General features: G+C 41.0%; 3 protein-coding genes and 1 non-coding gene across 6 annotated transcripts in view; 3 read left to right on the forward strand and 1 right to left on the reverse strand.

Moving 5' to 3' along the window:
• The window catches only part of kank1a (KN motif and ankyrin repeat domains 1a), a 62,267-nt gene extending 53,773 nt beyond the window's left edge, over positions 1-8,494 (forward strand). For all 3 annotated transcript variants that reach the window (XM_047592436.1, XM_047592438.1, XM_047592439.1), the window contains 9 exons: positions 748-903; positions 2,709-2,817; positions 3,122-3,337; positions 3,970-4,057; positions 4,552-4,771; positions 5,602-5,744; positions 6,243-6,443; positions 7,267-7,365; positions 7,473-8,494. In XM_047592436.1, the coding sequence (XP_047448392.1) occupies positions 748-903; positions 2,709-2,817; positions 3,122-3,337; positions 3,970-4,057; positions 4,552-4,771; positions 5,602-5,744; positions 6,243-6,443; positions 7,267-7,365; positions 7,473-7,535 (1,295 nt within the window). In that variant the 3' untranslated portion in view covers positions 7,536-8,494. The remainder of the gene's footprint in view (positions 1-747; positions 904-2,708; positions 2,818-3,121; positions 3,338-3,969; positions 4,058-4,551; positions 4,772-5,601; positions 5,745-6,242; positions 6,444-7,266; positions 7,366-7,472) is intronic.
• Positions 8,495-9,081: 587 nt separating this feature from the next.
• LOC125012504 (cilia- and flagella-associated protein 157-like) lies at positions 9,082-14,601 on the reverse strand. Its single transcript, XM_047592484.1, has 9 exons — positions 14,425-14,601; positions 12,869-13,140; positions 12,498-12,651; positions 11,483-11,750; positions 11,294-11,415; positions 10,940-11,090; positions 10,629-10,789; positions 9,983-10,138; positions 9,082-9,680 (listed from the first exon to the last, which is right to left on the reverse strand). The coding sequence occupies exons 1-9, from the start codon at positions 14,586-14,588 to the stop codon at positions 9,650-9,652; spliced, it is 1,479 nt and encodes a 492-aa protein (XP_047448440.1). The 5' UTR covers positions 14,589-14,601; the 3' UTR covers positions 9,082-9,649.
• On the forward strand, positions 11,133-11,204 carry trnac-gca. The gene has a single exon. It is a non-coding gene; the product is annotated as a tRNA-Cys (tRNA).
• A 2,805-nt stretch (positions 14,602-17,406) lies between the features above and the next one.
• The window catches only part of dmrt1 (doublesex and mab-3 related transcription factor 1), a 37,173-nt gene continuing 36,013 nt past the window's right edge, over positions 17,407-18,566 (forward strand). The window contains exon 1 of the mRNA XM_047593062.1: positions 17,407-17,866. Within this exon, the coding sequence (XP_047449018.1) occupies positions 17,648-17,866 (219 nt within the window). The 5' untranslated portion in view covers positions 17,407-17,647. The remainder of the gene's footprint in view (positions 17,867-18,566) is intronic.

Consider the following 18,566-nt stretch of genomic DNA (forward strand, 5'->3'; position numbering starts at 1 on the left):
TGCTCATTTTATTTAATTTTTCTTTAGATTTATTGATTATTTAGCCCATCAACAGCTACAAGGTCACGATATTTTGGTTTGGAATTTTATTTTTATAAATTTCCAGGTCTGGAAAGTATGGAAAATAAAAACTAGTGTATGGAAAAAATATTCATGTTTCCAAGACTGTTCAGTTCTCTAAAACGTAAATGAACATTAAGGATCTATATGTGTTTTTCCAAAAAAAAAAAAAAAGAAAGAAAAGAAATTATCTGGATCAGATTAATGAAAACTACATTTTTTATTAATTAATTATTTATTTTACCTTGAAGTCTGGAAATTATGATCTGGAAAAAGTAAAAAAATGTGCAGGAACCCTGTGAAAGGGTCTAAATACTAATGAACAGACATGACTTACAGTGTTTCTTTCCTTTTTCAGTTGTGAGTTTTTTGTTTTTGTGAATGAGCAAACACACCTCTGGAAATATAACAGACTGGGACGTTCTTCAACCCAGAATTCATTGAGGAGAAGACGGAGACCAGGATGGATAACATTCCTGCCCACATCGATCCCGGCTTTGTTCATTTTTACAAACACTCCAACAAGCCAATAGGTTCATGAACAAAGGCTTCCCCCTCGTTCGTGAACATCCATCAGTTTCAAACATCACAGGCTCCTACATTTTGTGTCATTTCTGTTTTTATCTCCCTCTTTATAACTACCTGCCCCGTTTAGACGCTGATTATTTCTGCCTGTTCTCCTTTCAGAGAGCGGTCATCAGATCCAGTTGCTTTCCGCTCGGACGGCGCAGTCGCAGGCGGAGACGGAGGGGACGCCCGCAGAGAAACCTGCACAGCAGCACCAGATCAGTGCAGCCGAGCAGAAGAGCCGAATGGACCTGCAGATGTCCACGGCGCTGCATGGTACCCGACTGCCTTCACAACTTTAACGTCATTTATATGCAGAGTTAAAATGCACCGGAGAGCTTTACAGTTGTGCCACATATCTTACATATCATCTACTACTTTTCCTCCAATATGGAGGACCGTTGATGACCATGGAATAGACCAGGCATAATCAGCCCAGCTAGGAAGGTGGTCATAATGTTATGCCTGATCAGTGTATTAGAATGAAGCTTCTTTTTGTGCCCCTACAAAGTGAAAAAACAAGTTAACAAGTCATAAAATCCACTGAACTAAGTCGCATTCAATGTGGGCACCAGTTGAAAACGGATTCTGCGCTACACAAAAAAAAAAAAAAAAAAAAATCTATTGTGATTGATGTTTCAGAGCATGTGAACATTTTATTAAACAGTTCAGTTGAAATCTCTGCTCAGGAGGATTTTGATCAGGCCGGGGGAAAAAAATAATAAAAAGTTTCCATGTAATGTAGCCATCGTGTGAAGCCACAGACATCAGCTGAAATCTCTATAGAGATGCTCTGCCAGGAATTTACCTCCACCATGTTCAGCTTTTCTTGTTCTCCGCTTCTGTGTGAGTGACTTGGCCTTTGTTGCCTTGTTATTTTGAGGATCAGAGTCTTTCTGTGCCCTTCAGTTCACACAGCTGAAGCCCTTCAGAGCTGCGGTATGTAAATCAGAGGTTTTTTGTGTCGGGGTCGTTGTAGTTAATGTATATTACCAGATGTTTGGGCTGAAAATTTATTTTCCAGCTCCTGGTTCCGCTCCTGATCCAGAACACCAGTAACCTGAATACCGTTGTGCTGTCCATATGGGCTTCACGTGTGCTTCGTATATAAAAGCAAAGCACGGCCGTCAGTCACCAGGCTGGATTCCTCCCGACAATCTGCTCACACGCTCCCACCTGTCAAAACACAGTTTCCTGTGCTGAATGACTCTGTTGCTACCGAGCGCCGCTCACGCCAACGTATACACATGCAACGTCGTGCGTGCTGATACGTGAACGCTGGATTCGTGCCCCGCAGCAGTAAAAGAGGCCCCTGCGTCGGGGCAAGTTCTGGCAGATGTGCCGAGTGTTCTGGCTCTCTCTGCTGGTATTTCGGTTTTCGAGGCCTGTATTTAAAATGACTCGGATGCTTAAGGCTCTGGGGCGACTTCCAATTCCTCGCTGACAGATGAGACGGACACTTAATGGCTGCTTTCCGCTCTGCCAAGGCTCTTGATCACTGTCAGAGGACTTTAGTGGGGCGTTCAGGCGTTATCAGCGGTAGTGACCTGACCGAGCTTGATGGTTACATTGTGTTTCTTAATAATGCAGGAAGAGAGTGAATAGACACATTAACCCTCAGGCATCTGTTTAATTTACCGCCCTCTTGTCAGAAAAACCTGCTTTAAAAACTTAACTGATTAATATTTTTTTTCTGCATAAATCTCTTAAACCACTGCAGCGCTTTACAAAACTACCAAAAATTCAGTCATTTTGAGGATTTTAACTCTTTAAATGCCAGTTTGATTAAAGTACTGTTGGTTTTTATGAAAAAAAAACATGAAAAAATTGCTATTTTCCATAAAACTAATGTCTTCAGACAAGAATATTATTATATTATCCAAAATATTGACTTGTTTGCATTATGAGTTTTGTGCAGCATCAGATTTACAAACAAAAAATGTCCCATTGATTTCCATTATAACTTTTTTTTTTTAATAAAATCATTCACTTCACCCTCTTCACTTTGCAGTTGCAACTTTTTGTGACCAACCACAGTAAAATGTTCTTGTCTGAGTGTTTTTATTTCTACTCTCCTTCAGGGCAGCCATGCAGTCAGAACACCCTGAAATCCATCATGAAGAAGAAAGATGGCCGACCCGACTCCAACGGCACCAAGAAGAACCTGCAGTTCGTCGGGGTGAACGGAGGGTGAGCTGGAAAACCTACTCCTGAGTGGATTATGTTTCGTTTTTTTTTTCCCATCTCAGGATGTGGTGATTTTGTCATGTGTTGAGATTCACTGTGCTTATAGTGTTACATTTACACAGCTGTCAATCTTCACTCTTATTCATGAGCATGTTAACATCCACAATCTAGATGAGAACACCTTGCAAGCAAATGTCATGAAATCTGAGCGGCTGCTTCCAAGGCTTCCTTGTTTTGGTTTTTGTTTGAGTCTTGAGTCTGAGTCCTCACCAGTCTCCTGTTCCTCTGTCGCCCCCTGGTGACGCAGATATGAGACGACGTCAAGCGACGACTCCAGTTCAGAGGACAGCAGCTCCTCTGGGTCGGAGGACGAAGATGAGGAGAAGGAGTACGGAGAGAAAGAGGAGGAATACAAGAATGTGGAGGGAGAAAGCGCCAGGGAGGAGTTACAGCCTGCGGGAGCCGAGGATGTCGATAAGAAGGACGATGAGGAAAGTTCAGAGAAGCAGGAGACAAGAGAGAGGTGGGTTAAATAAGATTACAGCCATGATGGATGGATGGATGGGTTCCTTTTTTACTTGCTTATAGTCTTTCTTACTACTTAATTTCTTACTTTCTTACTTGCTTTCTTTGTTACTATCTTACATTCTTACGTTGTTTCTTAATTTCGTACTTTCTTTCTTACATTCTTTTTTAATTACCTACTTATATTCTTTCTTTCTTACTTTGTTTCTTACTTTATTTTCTTACATCCTTCTTAATTTCCTACTGTCATTCTTACTTAATTTCTAATGTTGCTTTTTAAATTTCCTATTTTATTTCTTACTTCATTCGTTTATTTTGCTCGTTCTTTGCTGTGCTTTGCGATAGTCATTGCGGGTGTATACAGCAACTTATGTTTTTTTGTCGTCTTACCACCTATTTACATTTGCACAACTTAATTCACGTGTTGGATTTCAAGCTAGCAGCTGTCCTTAAACATCTATGAAAGAGAACAGATAGTCTGTTCAACATAATAATCTGAACGCTGTGTTAATGATAAGATTAGTGTGTGCTGATAAATCACATACATCTCTAGAGCAAATTAAATGCTGCAAATTAAATGGGAGTGAATTATTTGGATGTTAAATAAAGGACTTTTGCTTCAATCCAAAGGTATGAGCTCAGTGAGAAGATGCTGGCTGCGTGCAACGTTCTCAAAACGCACCTCACTGATCCCAAGGCTGTGAGCAGTAAAGATCTGGTGAGGGAAAACCTGTGGTTTTCATACAATCTCCTATACTCAGTGATCGGAAGTGTGTTCTAATTAATACACGTCGCTGAGGAAAAGATATTATCCAACACGAAGAACCCATAAAATCTATGTGGACTTGAGAATCCTGGTCGGCTCTTCATCTAACAGTTCACTGTAACTATGACTAAAGTGTTTAAATCAAATTAAAGCTACAGCACTAAATGCTACGTTTGCTGATATATTTAATTTCCTGTTATTACTTCCACTTCTCAACAGTTTTGCCAGTTAAATGGTTCAGCGGTTCAGCAGCATATCCATTCAAATTCACATATTAGCTGTAATTTAATGGCATTTTTTTCCAGGAATGTTGTCACATGGTTCATTAAAACATTAATTTGAAGGAAAAGTTTCAAGTTTCCCACCAGCGATGCCAGTCTGGTTACTTTCTTTTGGGGTGGGCTGTCTTTCCAGTCAGTTTAACTTGGGGTCCCCTCCATCCACAGAGAGCCTGTCTCAACACGGTGCAGCACGAGTGGTTCCGTGTGTCCAGCCAGAAGGCGGCCATGGCGGCCATGGTGGAGGACTACCTGGCGGCCTTCGCGTCCGCCTCGCCGGCCGTGCTGCGCCACATCGTCAACATGGCCGATGGCAACGGCAACACGGCGCTGCACTACAGCGTGTCGCACTCCAACTTCCAGGTGGTGAAGAAGCTGCTGGATGCAGGTGAGACAAACGGAAAACTGAAATAATAGTGTACGCCGATCAGCCACAACATTAAAACCAGTGACAGGACAAGGATGAAGATTTGGAGGCACATTTCTAGAGAGGTGGTCATAATGTTACGCCTGATAGTACATGTAAATAACCTACACTGTTACAGGGATCTTTAATCCTTCATTTATACCACTTACTGACTGCTCAACGAAATAAAAGGGGAAACAGACACTAGGGAGGAGAGTAAAGGAGAGTAAACTTGTTTTTTTTTTTTTTTTTATTTAATGCACTTGAGGAAGTTTTATCCACACTCCTCCGTGGATCCACCTTTCTCCGAAGGCTCAATAGACTGTGATGGGGTCTGGGCCACTTGCTGCTCTAAAAGCCTTTTGTCTCCTCAGCCTTTTGTGCCCTTGTGCTCCGTGACAGCACATCCACCCCCCCGTCCCCATTGTAGCCTTTGTCCTCCTCATCGTCCCAGTTCCTCAAGGCCTCCCCTCACTTCACTCCCATCCACACTTTGATGTCTCAAAGATTTTTGTCCCCACCCGCCCCTCCTTCTTCTCCGTGTGTTTGCAAAGCTTCGGGACTGAACAGTTCTTTAGGGTGGACTCCATGCATCATGGTCCCAGGACTCTGATTGACTGAAGCACCACAAGCCTGACACAAGTCTGTGTGTATTAGCGTGTTGTTGAGTGACAGGCGGCAACAGTGACGAGTCAATCACATGGCGGCCTGAACATACAAGTGTTTGATTCCCACCAAGACCACCCCGATGAAAAAAAAAAATGTCCTGGAGCTGCTTCAGACTGACTTCAGCTGATCTGTGTGTGTTTCAGATGTGTGTAACGTGAACCAGCAGAACAAGGCGGGGTACACGCCCATCATGCTCGCCGCACTCGCTGCCGTGGAGACGCCCAGGGACATGAGCATCGTGGAGGAGCTCTTCAGCAAGGGCGACGTCAACGCCCGCGCCAGTCAGGTCAGTGGTGGTGGGAGGAGGGGGGAGTGGTGGTGGGAGGAGGGGGGGTGGTGAGGGTCGGAGGTCAAAAGGCAGCAGCGGGGCATAACCGCAAACCGGCTTTAATGAGCGACAGTATGAAGGTCATGATGAAGACAAAACAAACTAACAAAAGAAGGGCTGAAAAAGACTAAAAATCTGTAAATTTTACTTCTTTGGAGAATTTTTACGCTTCTTATTCACTAAAGAGTAAAAAAAAAAAAAAAGGCAGACAAAAGTGTTTTAATATTATAAAGTTGGAAAAGTGATGCTTTGATGACACCAAGTGGTGGAAGATGGTAACTACTTCAGTAGTTGAAAGTTAGATGAATGTTCAGGTTTGAGGATAAACATTGAAGACCCCTGACTTAGATTATTTGCATTTATTATTTACATCTATTCTTTTAGCATCTTGCATTAGGAGTAAGTGTAAAAGTATAAAACAGACTCACGTCACCGTGCCGTTTTCTCCCGTCCCAGGCCGGTCAGACGGGGCTCATGCTGGCGGTCAGTCACGGCAGGATGGACATGGTCCGGGCCCTCCTGGGCCACGGGGCCGACGTCAACATCCAGGACGACGAGGGCTCCACGGCTCTGATGTGCGCCAGCGAACACGGCCACGTTGAGATCGTCAAGCTGCTGCTGGCGCAACCGGGCTGTGACGCCACGCTCAGCGACAGCGTGAGTACAGATTCTGATCTGGGATCAGGACGATGTGAACTCTTTGTGGTAGGATGTCGGGTCTAAAAAACGCCTGCAGGATGTGAAACCTACAGTGTTGAGCGTTGTCCTTTTTGTAGCTATTTAAAAATACACCAATCTTGCATAACATTATGACCACCTTCCTGATGTTGCATGCGTCTCCGTGTATAATGCATAGAGCGAAACATTCTTTAGAGTTTCCTGTAGGTTACCATACCTAGATCAGCCATAATATTATGACCACCTTCCTATTATTGCATAGATCTCACTTGTGCCTCCATAATGCTGTAAGTGGGGGCCTTTGGGTTTGGGATCATCCCACAGATACTTGATCAGTTTGGGATGTAGTGAAATTTGTGGTCAGGTCAGCACCTTGTGCTGTTAACAAACCTGAGGAATTCACCTCAAGACATTAAAGAGAGTTGAATTCAAAGGGAAACATTCCAGATTTCGCAAAGTTAACCAACTAATAACAAAGTTATTAGTTAGTTAACTTACACTAGCTGGGAGAAAGCATTGAACAAAAACTAAATTAAACCAAGAATATAGAAAGTGTGTTTAGTTTTACTTTAATTTTAGTGAAGGTGTAATGTACGGCCATAAAAGCTCCTCAATCAAATGTCTTTCTTGACACACTGTATTAGTTACATTATTCTTAATAATAGTTAAAATAATCTTAATAAATGTGATGATTCGTTCACTTCAAGATCAAATTTCCCTTTTTCTCTGTGTTCATGTTGCTTTATTTTCTTTATCTCATCTTTTAATCTCATGTTCCACTTCCTGTCTTCCCTTCTTTCAGGATGAGAGTAACGCTCTGTCCATAGCTCTGGAAGCGGGACACAAAGACATCGCAGTGTTGCTCTACGCACACGTCAACTTCTCCAAAGCCCAGTCACCCGTAAGTCAGAAAGGCACAAACTTCCCTCACACATTTGACATTTTATTTTCCCGCCTTTAAGCTATGTCGTCCGTTCACACGTGTGTCTGTGTTGATCTGTTTTTAAGGGAACGCCTCGCCTCGGCAGGAAAACCTCACCAAGTCCGACTCGGAGGAGCATGTTTGACTAGACGCTCCTCCTCCTCCTCCTCCTCCTCCTCCTCCTCCTCCTCTGCCCACAAACCCTGCGCTGCTATGAATTCTCGCTGAGCGTCGCCTTAACCACAGCTGGATGAGGGGCTTCCTCCCAACCAACCAATGAGATTTCTGCATTTCTTTTTTTTCTTTCTTTTTTTTTAATTTTAATTTTATTTTATTTATGTGCACACTTGCCTTCATGACAAGCCCAAAGTGTCCTCTGAATGAATGTAACCCACCGGTGCCTCAGAGTCAGATTCAATCAGCAAAACCACTGGAGTTCAGACCAACATGGACACAACTAAAAATGCCATTTTTTTTTTCTTTCGATTTTTTTTTTAAGTGTGTCTCCCTTTTTTTATTTTTAAAGCTCAGTGTTGATCATTCAAGAGCTCCAAAACATCTGTTTTTGTTTTTCTTTTTTAGTTTTTTTTTTTTTTTTTGAGTCCACAGATGGAGAATAATCCACCTGCATGTTAGAGGAAACATTTCCTGTATATATTGCTCACCTCGACTCACATATGTGCGCCCAGCTCTTCGGTTCATGCACGTCTCCCGTGGATGAACGCATCAACGATATATAGGCGTGGCTTAGACTGGAGAGATTTTCCTTTTATACAAATCCTTTGTATCTATTTAAAGAGAAGAATCACAGTATTTTGAATATGTCCTATTACTACTTAACAATCTATGAAGTTATATATTTATCAAAGTATAGTTTTTAATGCAGATATGTATTTCTTTGTACATACGGTGGTCATAGAGTCGACTTATTCTCCTCTCTGTCTTCGTGTCCGGTCTCTTGCTCTCTGTCTCTCATGTGTAATATAAAGCCGTCTGTCCTCCGCTAGTATTGATCAAGGTACTGACTTTCATCTTCAAAATGAGGAGTGAAGTGCCTGAAACTTTGCCATGTAACAATAAACATCCATTAAAGAGTCTAAATCAGGAAGTCGCGTCTGTGTTGTCGAAAACAACTGGCTGCAAAACGACCACAGTACATTTCTTACCCTCTGGTAAACGTCATTTTTAAGGATTTGGTGCCAATTTCACGTCGTCGTAGGACAACTGAAGTGTTTCTAAACCTGTCAAGCCGTAGAAAAGAGGCTGTCAAATCTGGATGTTTACTCCCTTTTATTTCATTTTACCTGGTACCCAGCAAAGCAACATGATCCACACATACTACCACAAACTGAACAGATGCTGAATTCAAATGATGGCAATGGAAACCAAACTTCACACGTGCATCTCTTTTGCATCAGATTATAAAACTTAAGTAACGTTTAGAGCAGATACAATTTCAAAGCAATTTCAAAACATCTAAGATGGAAAAGAAAATGTGGATTGAAGTTAAAAATGGGGTAAAACATGAGTCTTCAACATTTTTCAGGCCAAGGACCCCAAACTGATAGAGAGATTAAGTAGGGACCCCCCTATTATATGTGTTCTATGGCCCAGTGCTATTTATAAATATACATTATCATTAATATTATCATTTTGCATTCGACGTGCAACAGTAGCCTCCATTTATCCCTTTACCAAAATATGTTGCATTCATGTTAATGTGTATTTAAAGAAATTCAAAATTGTGCCAATTAAAAAAAAAAAAAAAATGCTTTATCAAAGATTTTGCAACCTCACTGCAGTACCTCATGGCTCCCATGTTGAAGACTTAGAGAGAAAACAACAATTTCACTTTGGCCTAATTCTTAATATTATCATTTATTTTTAATGCAGAAAGAAAGAAGAATCTAACTTTTCATTTTAGCACATGATCTCTTCAACTTTGCTAAAGATGCAGGAGCACAAGATATATTTGATATTATGAAAAAAGACAAGGAAGCAGATTCACTGCAGGACGCTCTTCACTTTACAGCATCCGGTGAAACTAAACCTTGTCTGTTTTATGTGCACGTCACAAAATCATGATTAACAATCATAAAAAAAAAATAAAGTACAGGAAGAAATTGTCCCGTTACATGAGTGTAAGTGTGACACCAGGACAAAATGTGTATGTTTACAGCAGAAATTCAGTGTGAAAGGTGATTCTTTAGTGCTGGAAACAGGTTTTGTGGATGTGAACAAAGCAGCTGCTGAATGAGTTGTGTTAACTGAGCTTCTTCTGACTGGAGGGTTTCCTGAGTGACAGAGCAGAAGAAACACACAAAACATGAACAATACAACAGACACTTTGACCCCCTATAATATGGCCTCGGTCTAAAATAATACAGCCTGTGGGCCACCAGAGTCTAATCTGGCCCATAGTATGAATTTGCAGTACGGAAATGACATAGAAGTCCACATTTTTTTAGATCCAGGCCTCAGGATAGTTTATTAAATGTAAACATTTTCCTTATTTACTTATTCCTCTTTGCACTAAAACAAATGAAAAAGTATTTTTATAGGTTATTATGATATTTTATGATATGTCCTAACCAACCTGTGCAGAGGCAGATGGATGCTGTTGGCTGCAGCTCCTGTCCTGGAAGTTATATTTTTGTGTGTCGCTGAGCGGCGGGGCAAATAGCTGAGATCCCCCGGCCTGTTGTGGGTCAGGTGGAGCAGAGTAGTCGAATCTGGATCTGAGCTCAGTGTTCTGTAAAGACATGAGAAGGATGAGAAATTCATTTATTTCAAGACTGACTAAGAACAGCATCGTACTGTGGTGAGTATTAGCCTGTGGCAACACTTTGCTCCACCCTGTACTTTAATTGTATCATTCATCCGATTGTCCCTATTCCATGATGTTTTAAAACAATATGAAGTTGTACAGGACTATTTGTGCTAGTAGACATTTCCAAGTTTATTTAAAAATGTTTGACCATTTATCCAAGTGGCTTCTTTAGCTGTTTTATGTAGAAACATCTGTGTGTGTTCAAGCATTTGTCTGAATTAGAGGATGATGTTCAAAAGACAAACACAAGGTGTGAAACCTTTAGGGAGAGATGTTTAAACTGCGCACAAAAGTGGCTAATAAGTGGTGTGTCAGTCCACCTCCACTGTTTAATTAAAGGTTTTGCAGTTTGACATAGCCGACGTATTTGACTCCCGGCCCCCGTGTGCTGTTCAGGGCTTCATTTAATCACCGGGCTGCTGCAGGGTCGGGGGCCTGCAGGTCATTCAGTTTGTCGTTCTCGTTGTTGGGGTCGGTAAATGCACGTCTGTCCAAGTCCACCAGCAGCTTCTGCATCAGCTGCTTCCACCGGGAAACAGAGTCCACCTCCGAGTCCAGCTCAACCGGCGCCTCCTGCAGGGAGCCAGAGCCAACGTCAAGACTGAGCTCATGAACGTGTTTCTAAGAGGCTGAGGTAAAATAGTTAACTATTGTTCAGTAGATAAGATTCTTATTTTCTATTATTTATTCTGCTGATCTCATTTAGGTAAAGCACTGTTTTACCATCAGGATTTGTCTGATAGTGATGGCTGCTTCCTGCATGGTGGTCTTCATCTCGCTCCTCCTCTTCCTCTCCTCCTGCAGCTCCACCTCCAGCCGACCCACCTCGGCTTTGATTTCACTGCACTGCACAGACACGGAGGCCCGGTCCTGTCTGAAATCATGAGAAAGGAAGTGAAAAAACAGCACCAACAGAGGGGGTATAGCTCAGTGGTAGAGCACTTGACTGCAGATCAAGAGGTCTCCGGTTCAAGTCCGGATGCCCCCTGCCAGTTATTTATGCAATCTTTACTTTCAGCAAACTCATGCTGGTGCAGCTCTGCATCACACACAATAAAACAAGTGAAAGAAAGTCACCTGAGCGCCTCCATCTCAGCCAGAACTCCTGTGTGTTCAGTCCGAAGCTGCTCCAGTTGTTGTCTGCTTTCGCGCTGCTCTGCTTGTAGCTGCTGGCACTTCGCTGTGAGCTGCTCCACCACCTCATGGAGACAAGATGTTCTTTAATGAATCTGGACAAAAAGCACATACACTAACTAACACTCTTACCTTCTTGCGAATGCAGCTTGTTCGTGACACCTTGCTGAGCATCTGCTCCAGGACGTCCACGTCCACGCTGAGCTGACCCTTCCGTCCCCGCAGGGCTGCGTTCTTCTCCATGAGGACCTGCGCCTGCTCCGACAGCTGGCTGAAACGAGCCTTCACCTCCGTGTTCTCCTGCAGCGCCAGCCTGGTTGCTTCAGGGACCTTCTGGTCCACCAGGTGCTGCACTTCTGCTGCCATGGCTGCAGCATGGTTCTCCAGCTCCTTCTCCAGCCTTTTGGGAGGGAACAGGAGAAGGGAGAGAAACAGATATTAACCCAAAGAGCATTTATAGGTGAATAATTCAGGTATACAACTTGTATATAATATATTAAATCCTGGTGAGGACGGCTGCACAGTAGATAATTGATAATGCTTATCCTGGTTCTTAGTGTTTCTTTGACTTCATGTAAGTATATACATATATATATATTTTTTTGATTGTTTTGTGTCATGCATATTATTGTGCGCAGATTACATAGGCTGACAAGACACTATACAGTTTACGTTTAAACAATACAAAGACGACAAGCAGAAAAAGAAGAAATCTTGTGCATTCATCATCTCAACAAAGGTAAAATCTTCCAGAATTTACAAAACCATAATAGAAAATTGTATAGTTATGTGGGATACAGTGTTTTCTCTCTTAATGTCCATGGTTTTTCAATAAATCTGGCTAAAACGTAAGTCTCATCCTTGAAGAAACAACTTAACTTCTCCCTAAGTTTAGTATTAGATATGGATAATAATCTTCTTTAATCTAAACATAGCTTCTAAGTTTGGTTTCCTCCAGATCTCCTCCTTCCATTGTTTCTTGTGGATGTGAAGTAGTTTTTGTATCAATCTTACATTAATCTTGCAGATTATCATTAAAAATATAATATAGATCTTTTTGTTGGTCTAATAAATTTAAAGCTGCATGTTACTTCTGTGTGTTCTTCTTCTTCTTCTATACATAAAGTCAGTATAGGCCAGCTCTAACCTCTTCTTCTCCAGCAGTGCTTTCATCTCCAGGCTGTGCATATCATCTTTGTGCTCTTCCCTCTGAGCAGCCAGCTGCTTCTCCAAAGACTCCATGTGGGACGTCAGTGTCTCCTTCTGCTTCTGAAACTCCTCCAGGCTAGAAAGCTTCTCCCCTGGGGAAACAAGAGGAAGAGAGGGGAGGGTCTATATCGTGCTTCCAGAAAATAGTTTGCCATTGGTAAATTTAACTACACTAAATGTGCCTTTCTTTTTAAATTTCTGTAAAATGTTAGCAGAGACTTTGAAGTGAAGTTACGAATGTGTTTCAATCCAAACAGCATTTATCATGCTACAGTCATTAAATCTCAGAAAGTCATGTTAAAGTCTCACTGAGTGTCACGTTTTCTCCAGAAAGCTCATCAATCCGCTCTTGAAGCTCCCGCCTGAGCTGGCTGTGCTGCAGCTGCAGGGCGTCTCGGTCCCGATCGGCCGCCTGCCGCTGATCCTCCAGCTGCTCCAGCGCATCGTCCACCTCGGCCTCCTTGTCCAGCAGGGAGCGTTTCAGGAAACCAACAACGTCCTTCTTCTCCCTCTCTAAGGTGCTGTACTGAGAGATCAAGTCTTTGTTCCGCCTTTCCAGCTCATCACACTTCTGCTGATATCTGGGGAGAGATGAGGGGAGAAGTGATTCACGTATTGTCTCAGCCTTCTTCTAGATGTTTTTTAACATCTAAACTGGAGGAAAGTCGTGAGAATAACAACCATTACTGTACACAGACGTCTATTTGTAAGGGCCCAGAGGAGATTACACATATTAACCTGTTACATGCCAAACAGTGGAAGTATATTCTGTATTTCCTTTGTTCCTCTCTCTCTCAGTCCACAACTGATAGTGCCTGAAAAGTCTGACGGGGCCTGGAGATTGGTTAGTTTGCCCCCAGATCATCCAATTACGACCCATCGCCTACATTAAAAGGAATCCAGTCTCTTTTTCCTGAGATTTGCTTCCTGTTCTGCTGCTTTAGTGCTTGATTGTTACTTACTGATTTCTGCTACTCACCTTATTTGTTTTGCGTGAACTATTTATTTTAGTTGTGGTAGACAGTGGTGACTATAGGTGGGATTGGGGTTCTCAATACACCTTGTTTTGTTATGGCAAAAACCGCGTGGTCCAATCCTTCCCCATTGTTTAGGATTTTTAACTTTATATTTAAATAAATTCTGCTCAGTTTGCTTTACATCCAGACTTGACTTCATTGGTTGGTCCCTTACATCCCCCTAGATCCTGCCAGCGACGTAACAACCCTTATTATAAATGAAAAATGCCAATACTTTTCCAGCACTTGGTTAAATATCCTTTGCAGTCAGTGACAGATGAATGGATTTCCTCCTTCATTGACGAGGTTGACCTGCTTAAATGATCACAATACTGAAGGAATATGTAATTATCACACCTTTCTCCAAGCTTGAATGTGATTAACCTCAAATTAAAGCTGAATTTGCACTTTTAAGTCCTGTAACTTTCACATCTTGTGATGACAGTTGTTTCTCATTTATTTTATTGCAACATAGAGCCTACAACAGGAGTTATTTTTGTTACTATTACATTTTATTTGAGTTGTAAATGCAAATATATGAGACAACATGCTTTGCCTGCAATTTGAACTTTTTTAGTTAGTTTGGTGGAAGGATGCAAACGTTAATGTGTGAAAAAGCTTTAACCTTGCAAGTTAAATCCTGTTTAAAACGCTAATAAGAGAGCTTAGACTGACATAGCACACAACTTAACCGCAGTTCAATGCAAATGAGTTGCACAGATTTTAAGTTTGGAAAAACTGAGACTAACAACGCTTTTACTCAGATAAATAAATATATTATGGCACCTTCCTAATTATAATGATTTACTTCCCTAAACAAACAAACAAACAAACAAAAAAATGCCTCACCCCTCCAACCGCTCGTTCAAATATCGTATTTGTGTCAGATATAGCTCCTTCTCTTTGTCTTCGGGACCTGTTATATCCGCAGGAGTCACAGAACTCTCCTTTTTCGACGTTTTCTTGCTTTCATCTTGTTTGTCGCCGCTTTTCTTTTCCTTCTTTTTGGGCATTTTCAGAGAAAGTTTGAAAGTTCGACACCGGCAAGAAAAACTAAACTGCTCCGTTGCTAGGCAATGCTGCCTTCAGGGACGCCTCGAAAGATCGTACACTTCCTACACTCCGAGCACTAAACGGAAGAATACTTTAAGTACAAGGGGAAAAAATCGAAAATGTATTATCAAATTAGAGAGTAACACAGATTAACAAGTAAAAAATATAACAATACTGAATAAATACTGGTATACTTAATTGTTTTAACATGAGAAAAAACTTAAGACACAAGTGTTCGTTTATAATGTTTATATATTTGTATTTATTTATTTATTTATTTTATAAAAAAAATGTATATTTCCTGTGTGCATGATAAAGTTGGAAGTCACTGTGTCTGCATACATTTTATATTTCTTCTTGCGTCTGCTGCTCCAATCCTGTTAGAGCCTGTCACATGGCGACTAGGTCACAAGTCAAACTAATAGAAATGTTCAATGTCTCACTCTGCAGACTTTTATTGCTGCATTATAATCTATCATTATTACCTTTGAGGTAATTAAATTCTGTGTAACACCCCCCGATTAGAGCACCAGGACCTGAGCCAGTGACTGGATGATTCACTGCTGTGTAAACGGCTGCCTTGTAATTGGTAACTTTTTATTCCCACACCCCCTTACTCCATTTGGTCATGATGATTTTAATTGAGTGGCTGAGTATTTCATATCGCTTCACTCCTTGTCTTTAAAAAGTGTGGAGGTTAATTCAGTTTCGGCTCAGCCAACCTTGGTAAATTAATAAAAGAGTATTCATATATGACTTGGCGTAGCATTAAAGTGCTACAGTAAATGTGTTTCTTCCCCACATACTTTAGAGTTAAGAGGACACAGTTAACTAATTCTTCTTTTTTTTTTTATTTATTTTTTTTTTTTGTCTCATTATATTTTGTTTTCATGCCCTGTTTTGTTTTCTATGCTACTGTTCCAAAAAGAGGAATTATCTTGAAGTGCTGTTTCCTAAAATGTTTAATATTCTGCTTTGTTTTCGTGTTGTTTCCAGAGAAAATTAGTTATTTTCCCTGTAGGGGAGGAGTCCGCCTGCAGGAACGAGGTGGAGGAGTTGACTGTGTGGTGTAGAGACAACAACTTGCTAAGACCAAGGAGACTGTTGTAGACTACTTTGTTGTACAGGATACAGTGACAATTAAGATATTCTATTATAGATATTAAGTCAGGAGCTTTAACGTGAAACTACTGTGTCACAAAACCATATTGTTTTTGGTTTTAAAAAAAAGGAAAGTAAAGAAATTTGATTTAAATGAGAAGATGAAGTAGGAACAATATGTGCAAAATAAAATCAAAGTTATGAAGGTCAATGAATATAATAAAATGCCCTTTATTGTCATTATACAGTATGAGGAGATTATCAGTGTAGACACAAACTACATACAAAACAGTGCAAGAGGTGCTATTTACAGATAACTGGAAATGTACAATATAATATAAAAAGAAATGTAAAAATATATTTTACAAGTTTTGCACAAACAAAAATGGGTTAACTTAAGATAATCCTGCCTAAGAGACAACATCATTCTACCCTTTGTCTCTCCTTCTGGACTGAACAAACCCTGCAGAGTCTATATCTTGTTGAAGTGCTCCTCCTTCCAGTGTGTTGCTCTGTTGTGTCCAGCGGACAGCCCAGGATGGACCTGGTTTTCTTTATCAGTTTGTCCAGTCGCAGACCACAGTGTCATCTCTGAAACTAATGCTGAATACCAGAACCTCGACAAAGAGGAAAGATTTGAATGTTATTTTAGAATGTAATGTACCTAATGAACTAACAACTGAGTGTGTCTGTATCAAATATGAAGCTGGAAGTGAACTGCCTGTTCTCTGTGGAGCGACGGTCCCCATGCTGAGGTGGGGACGATGTGTATGCAGCCCTTTGACTGACATCGTTGTTTACTATTAACCCTTTATAGGCCACTCACTGAAATACTGGGGAATTCTAAACTTCTCCTCTGGAGTATTATTGTAGGGCAAAGTTTTAAATTTCATGTAGAAAATCAAGGTTAATGAATTTACCATACATGGCCATTTGTCCTTAAGTGGTAACATTTGTAAACATGCATTTAGACCATTAAAACATTAGAGCTGATAGGCAACATTAGGCCACTTCTTTGTGGTACCTAATACAGGATTTATGCTCAGTGTTCATGCACAGCTGGACCTCGAAGACCACATTTGATCTTTGCTGATGGACTGGATGATGATGCTCATAACCCTCATTGAAAGACACTGAAAGACACAATTTAAAATGTGTGTTGAAGCTACAATATCGTTTTTTTGCCTCATGTAGGGTTCATAATATACTTGGGTACGTTTTAACTTCTGCTGTTGCAGTTGGATTACATGCACATGTCCAGAAATCATTTGGAGGAGGTTTGCATGTAACAAGTTTGCAGTAAATGGAAGTAGCTTTTGCAAAAAAAAAAAAAAAAAAAAAAAAAAAAAAAATGTGGACACAGGGATTATTTCGCTGTATATTAACGTCCTCAAACGAGTACTTGTGAATTTGTTAAATCTGCACGTGAAACTAGAAAACTTAATAAGCATAAATGAAGACAACAGGTCTGAATGAAGCAGAATAAGCTCCTGCAAACCTAAAACGTAATGTCCCCATATGAGGACGCCGGGTCTCAGGAGATATGCAGTGGGGGTAATATGGATGTGTCCAGAAATCATCTGGAGGAGGTTTGCATGTAACAAGTTTGCAGCAAAATGTGTGTAATAGCTTCAGTGGTGTGAGATTGCAGACTGCAGCAGTGTGATGGGACTCGTCCTGCCAACTTTCTACCCACTTTCCAGTTTGTTTCCTCCCACTGGAATTTGGGGAAGATCCCACGCTTAGAAAAAAAAAAAGAAAAAAAAAAAGCACATCATAGTCAGACAGACAGGCAGCTGGTCGAGGGGAGGGGAGGGACTGTGACCTTATAGCATCCAGACTGGCTCCAGTGCACGCTTCTTTCTTCTATCTAACCAGCCCAACCTCACACACACTTAGTGGCCGTACTCCAGCAGCCATGAGCAAGGACAAGCAGAGCAAACAGGTGCCGCAGTGCAGCAGACCACTGTCCCCGACCAAAGGCCACAAATCCCCCAGGATGCCCAAGTGCTCCCGCTGCAGGAACCACGGATATGTGTCTCCCCTGAAGGGCCACAAGCGCTTCTGCAACTGGAGGGACTGCCAGTGTCCCAAATGCAAACTGATAGCCGAGAGGCAGAGAGTCATGGCGGCCCAGGTAAAACCTGCTCCGAGCCGCTAGCTGCTGCAGCGGCGGCTACGCTAAACAACTTTTATTTATTGGTTTATTTATTTATTTGTTTGTTTAAGTTGAGCAGCTTCTCGTGTGCAACATATTAGGCTGTTAGTTTGGAATAAATTAATTTGTGTTTGAATGCGTTTGTGCACAATTTACACGGCGGAAGTTGTTCAGTTTGAGTTGTTATTCCCTGTTTTTGCACAGCTACCTGTTAGCTCACTGACTGAAATATAAACCGCGTTTTATTGGTTGTTTTTTAAAAGTCATTTATTGACACGCTAAGTTATTTTTTTTTATCCATTATTCAGTACCTCTGTAGGTATTTTTTTGGGAGTTTCCAAACGTTTTTACCGCATGTTTATAAAACAGCATTTTCTGTTTTAAAATTAGTTTATATTAACACTGACTAAACCACATGTGATTTAAATTACAACGTGAACAGTCACAAGCGCAAAGAAACAAAAACAAACAGAAAAGGGCTGGATTATTGCTAGATTCTGATTCTTTTTATATATATATATTATATAATTTAGTTCATATATTAAACTGCTAAAACTAGCAGCAGATTATTTTATTTTTATTTATAATCCAATAAATTTACAGTGACAGAAAACAGATTCTCTACAAAAACACACGGAGCCCTGGTATCAGAACATTTTGTGAATTCCTGCTTGAAACT

This window comes from Mugil cephalus, chromosome 8, assembly GCF_022458985.1.
Source record: "Mugil cephalus isolate CIBA_MC_2020 chromosome 8, CIBA_Mcephalus_1.1, whole genome shotgun sequence".
Classification (NCBI taxonomy): domain Eukaryota; kingdom Metazoa; phylum Chordata; class Actinopteri; order Mugiliformes; family Mugilidae; genus Mugil; species Mugil cephalus.

Coding starts and splice junctions, on each gene's coding strand:
- LOC125012504 (XM_047592484.1), bottom strand. CDS start 14,588: ATGCCCAAAAAGAAGGAAAAGAAAAGCGGCGACAAACAAGATGAAAGC. Junction 11,751..12,497: donor GCACTGCTGGAGAAGAAGAG/GTTAGAGCTGGC, acceptor CCCTCCCAAAAG/GCTGGAGAAGGAGCTGGAGA. Junction 10,790..10,939: donor CTATCAGACAAATCCTGATG/GTAAAACAGTGC, acceptor GGCTCCCTGCAG/GAGGCGCCGGTTGAGCTGGA.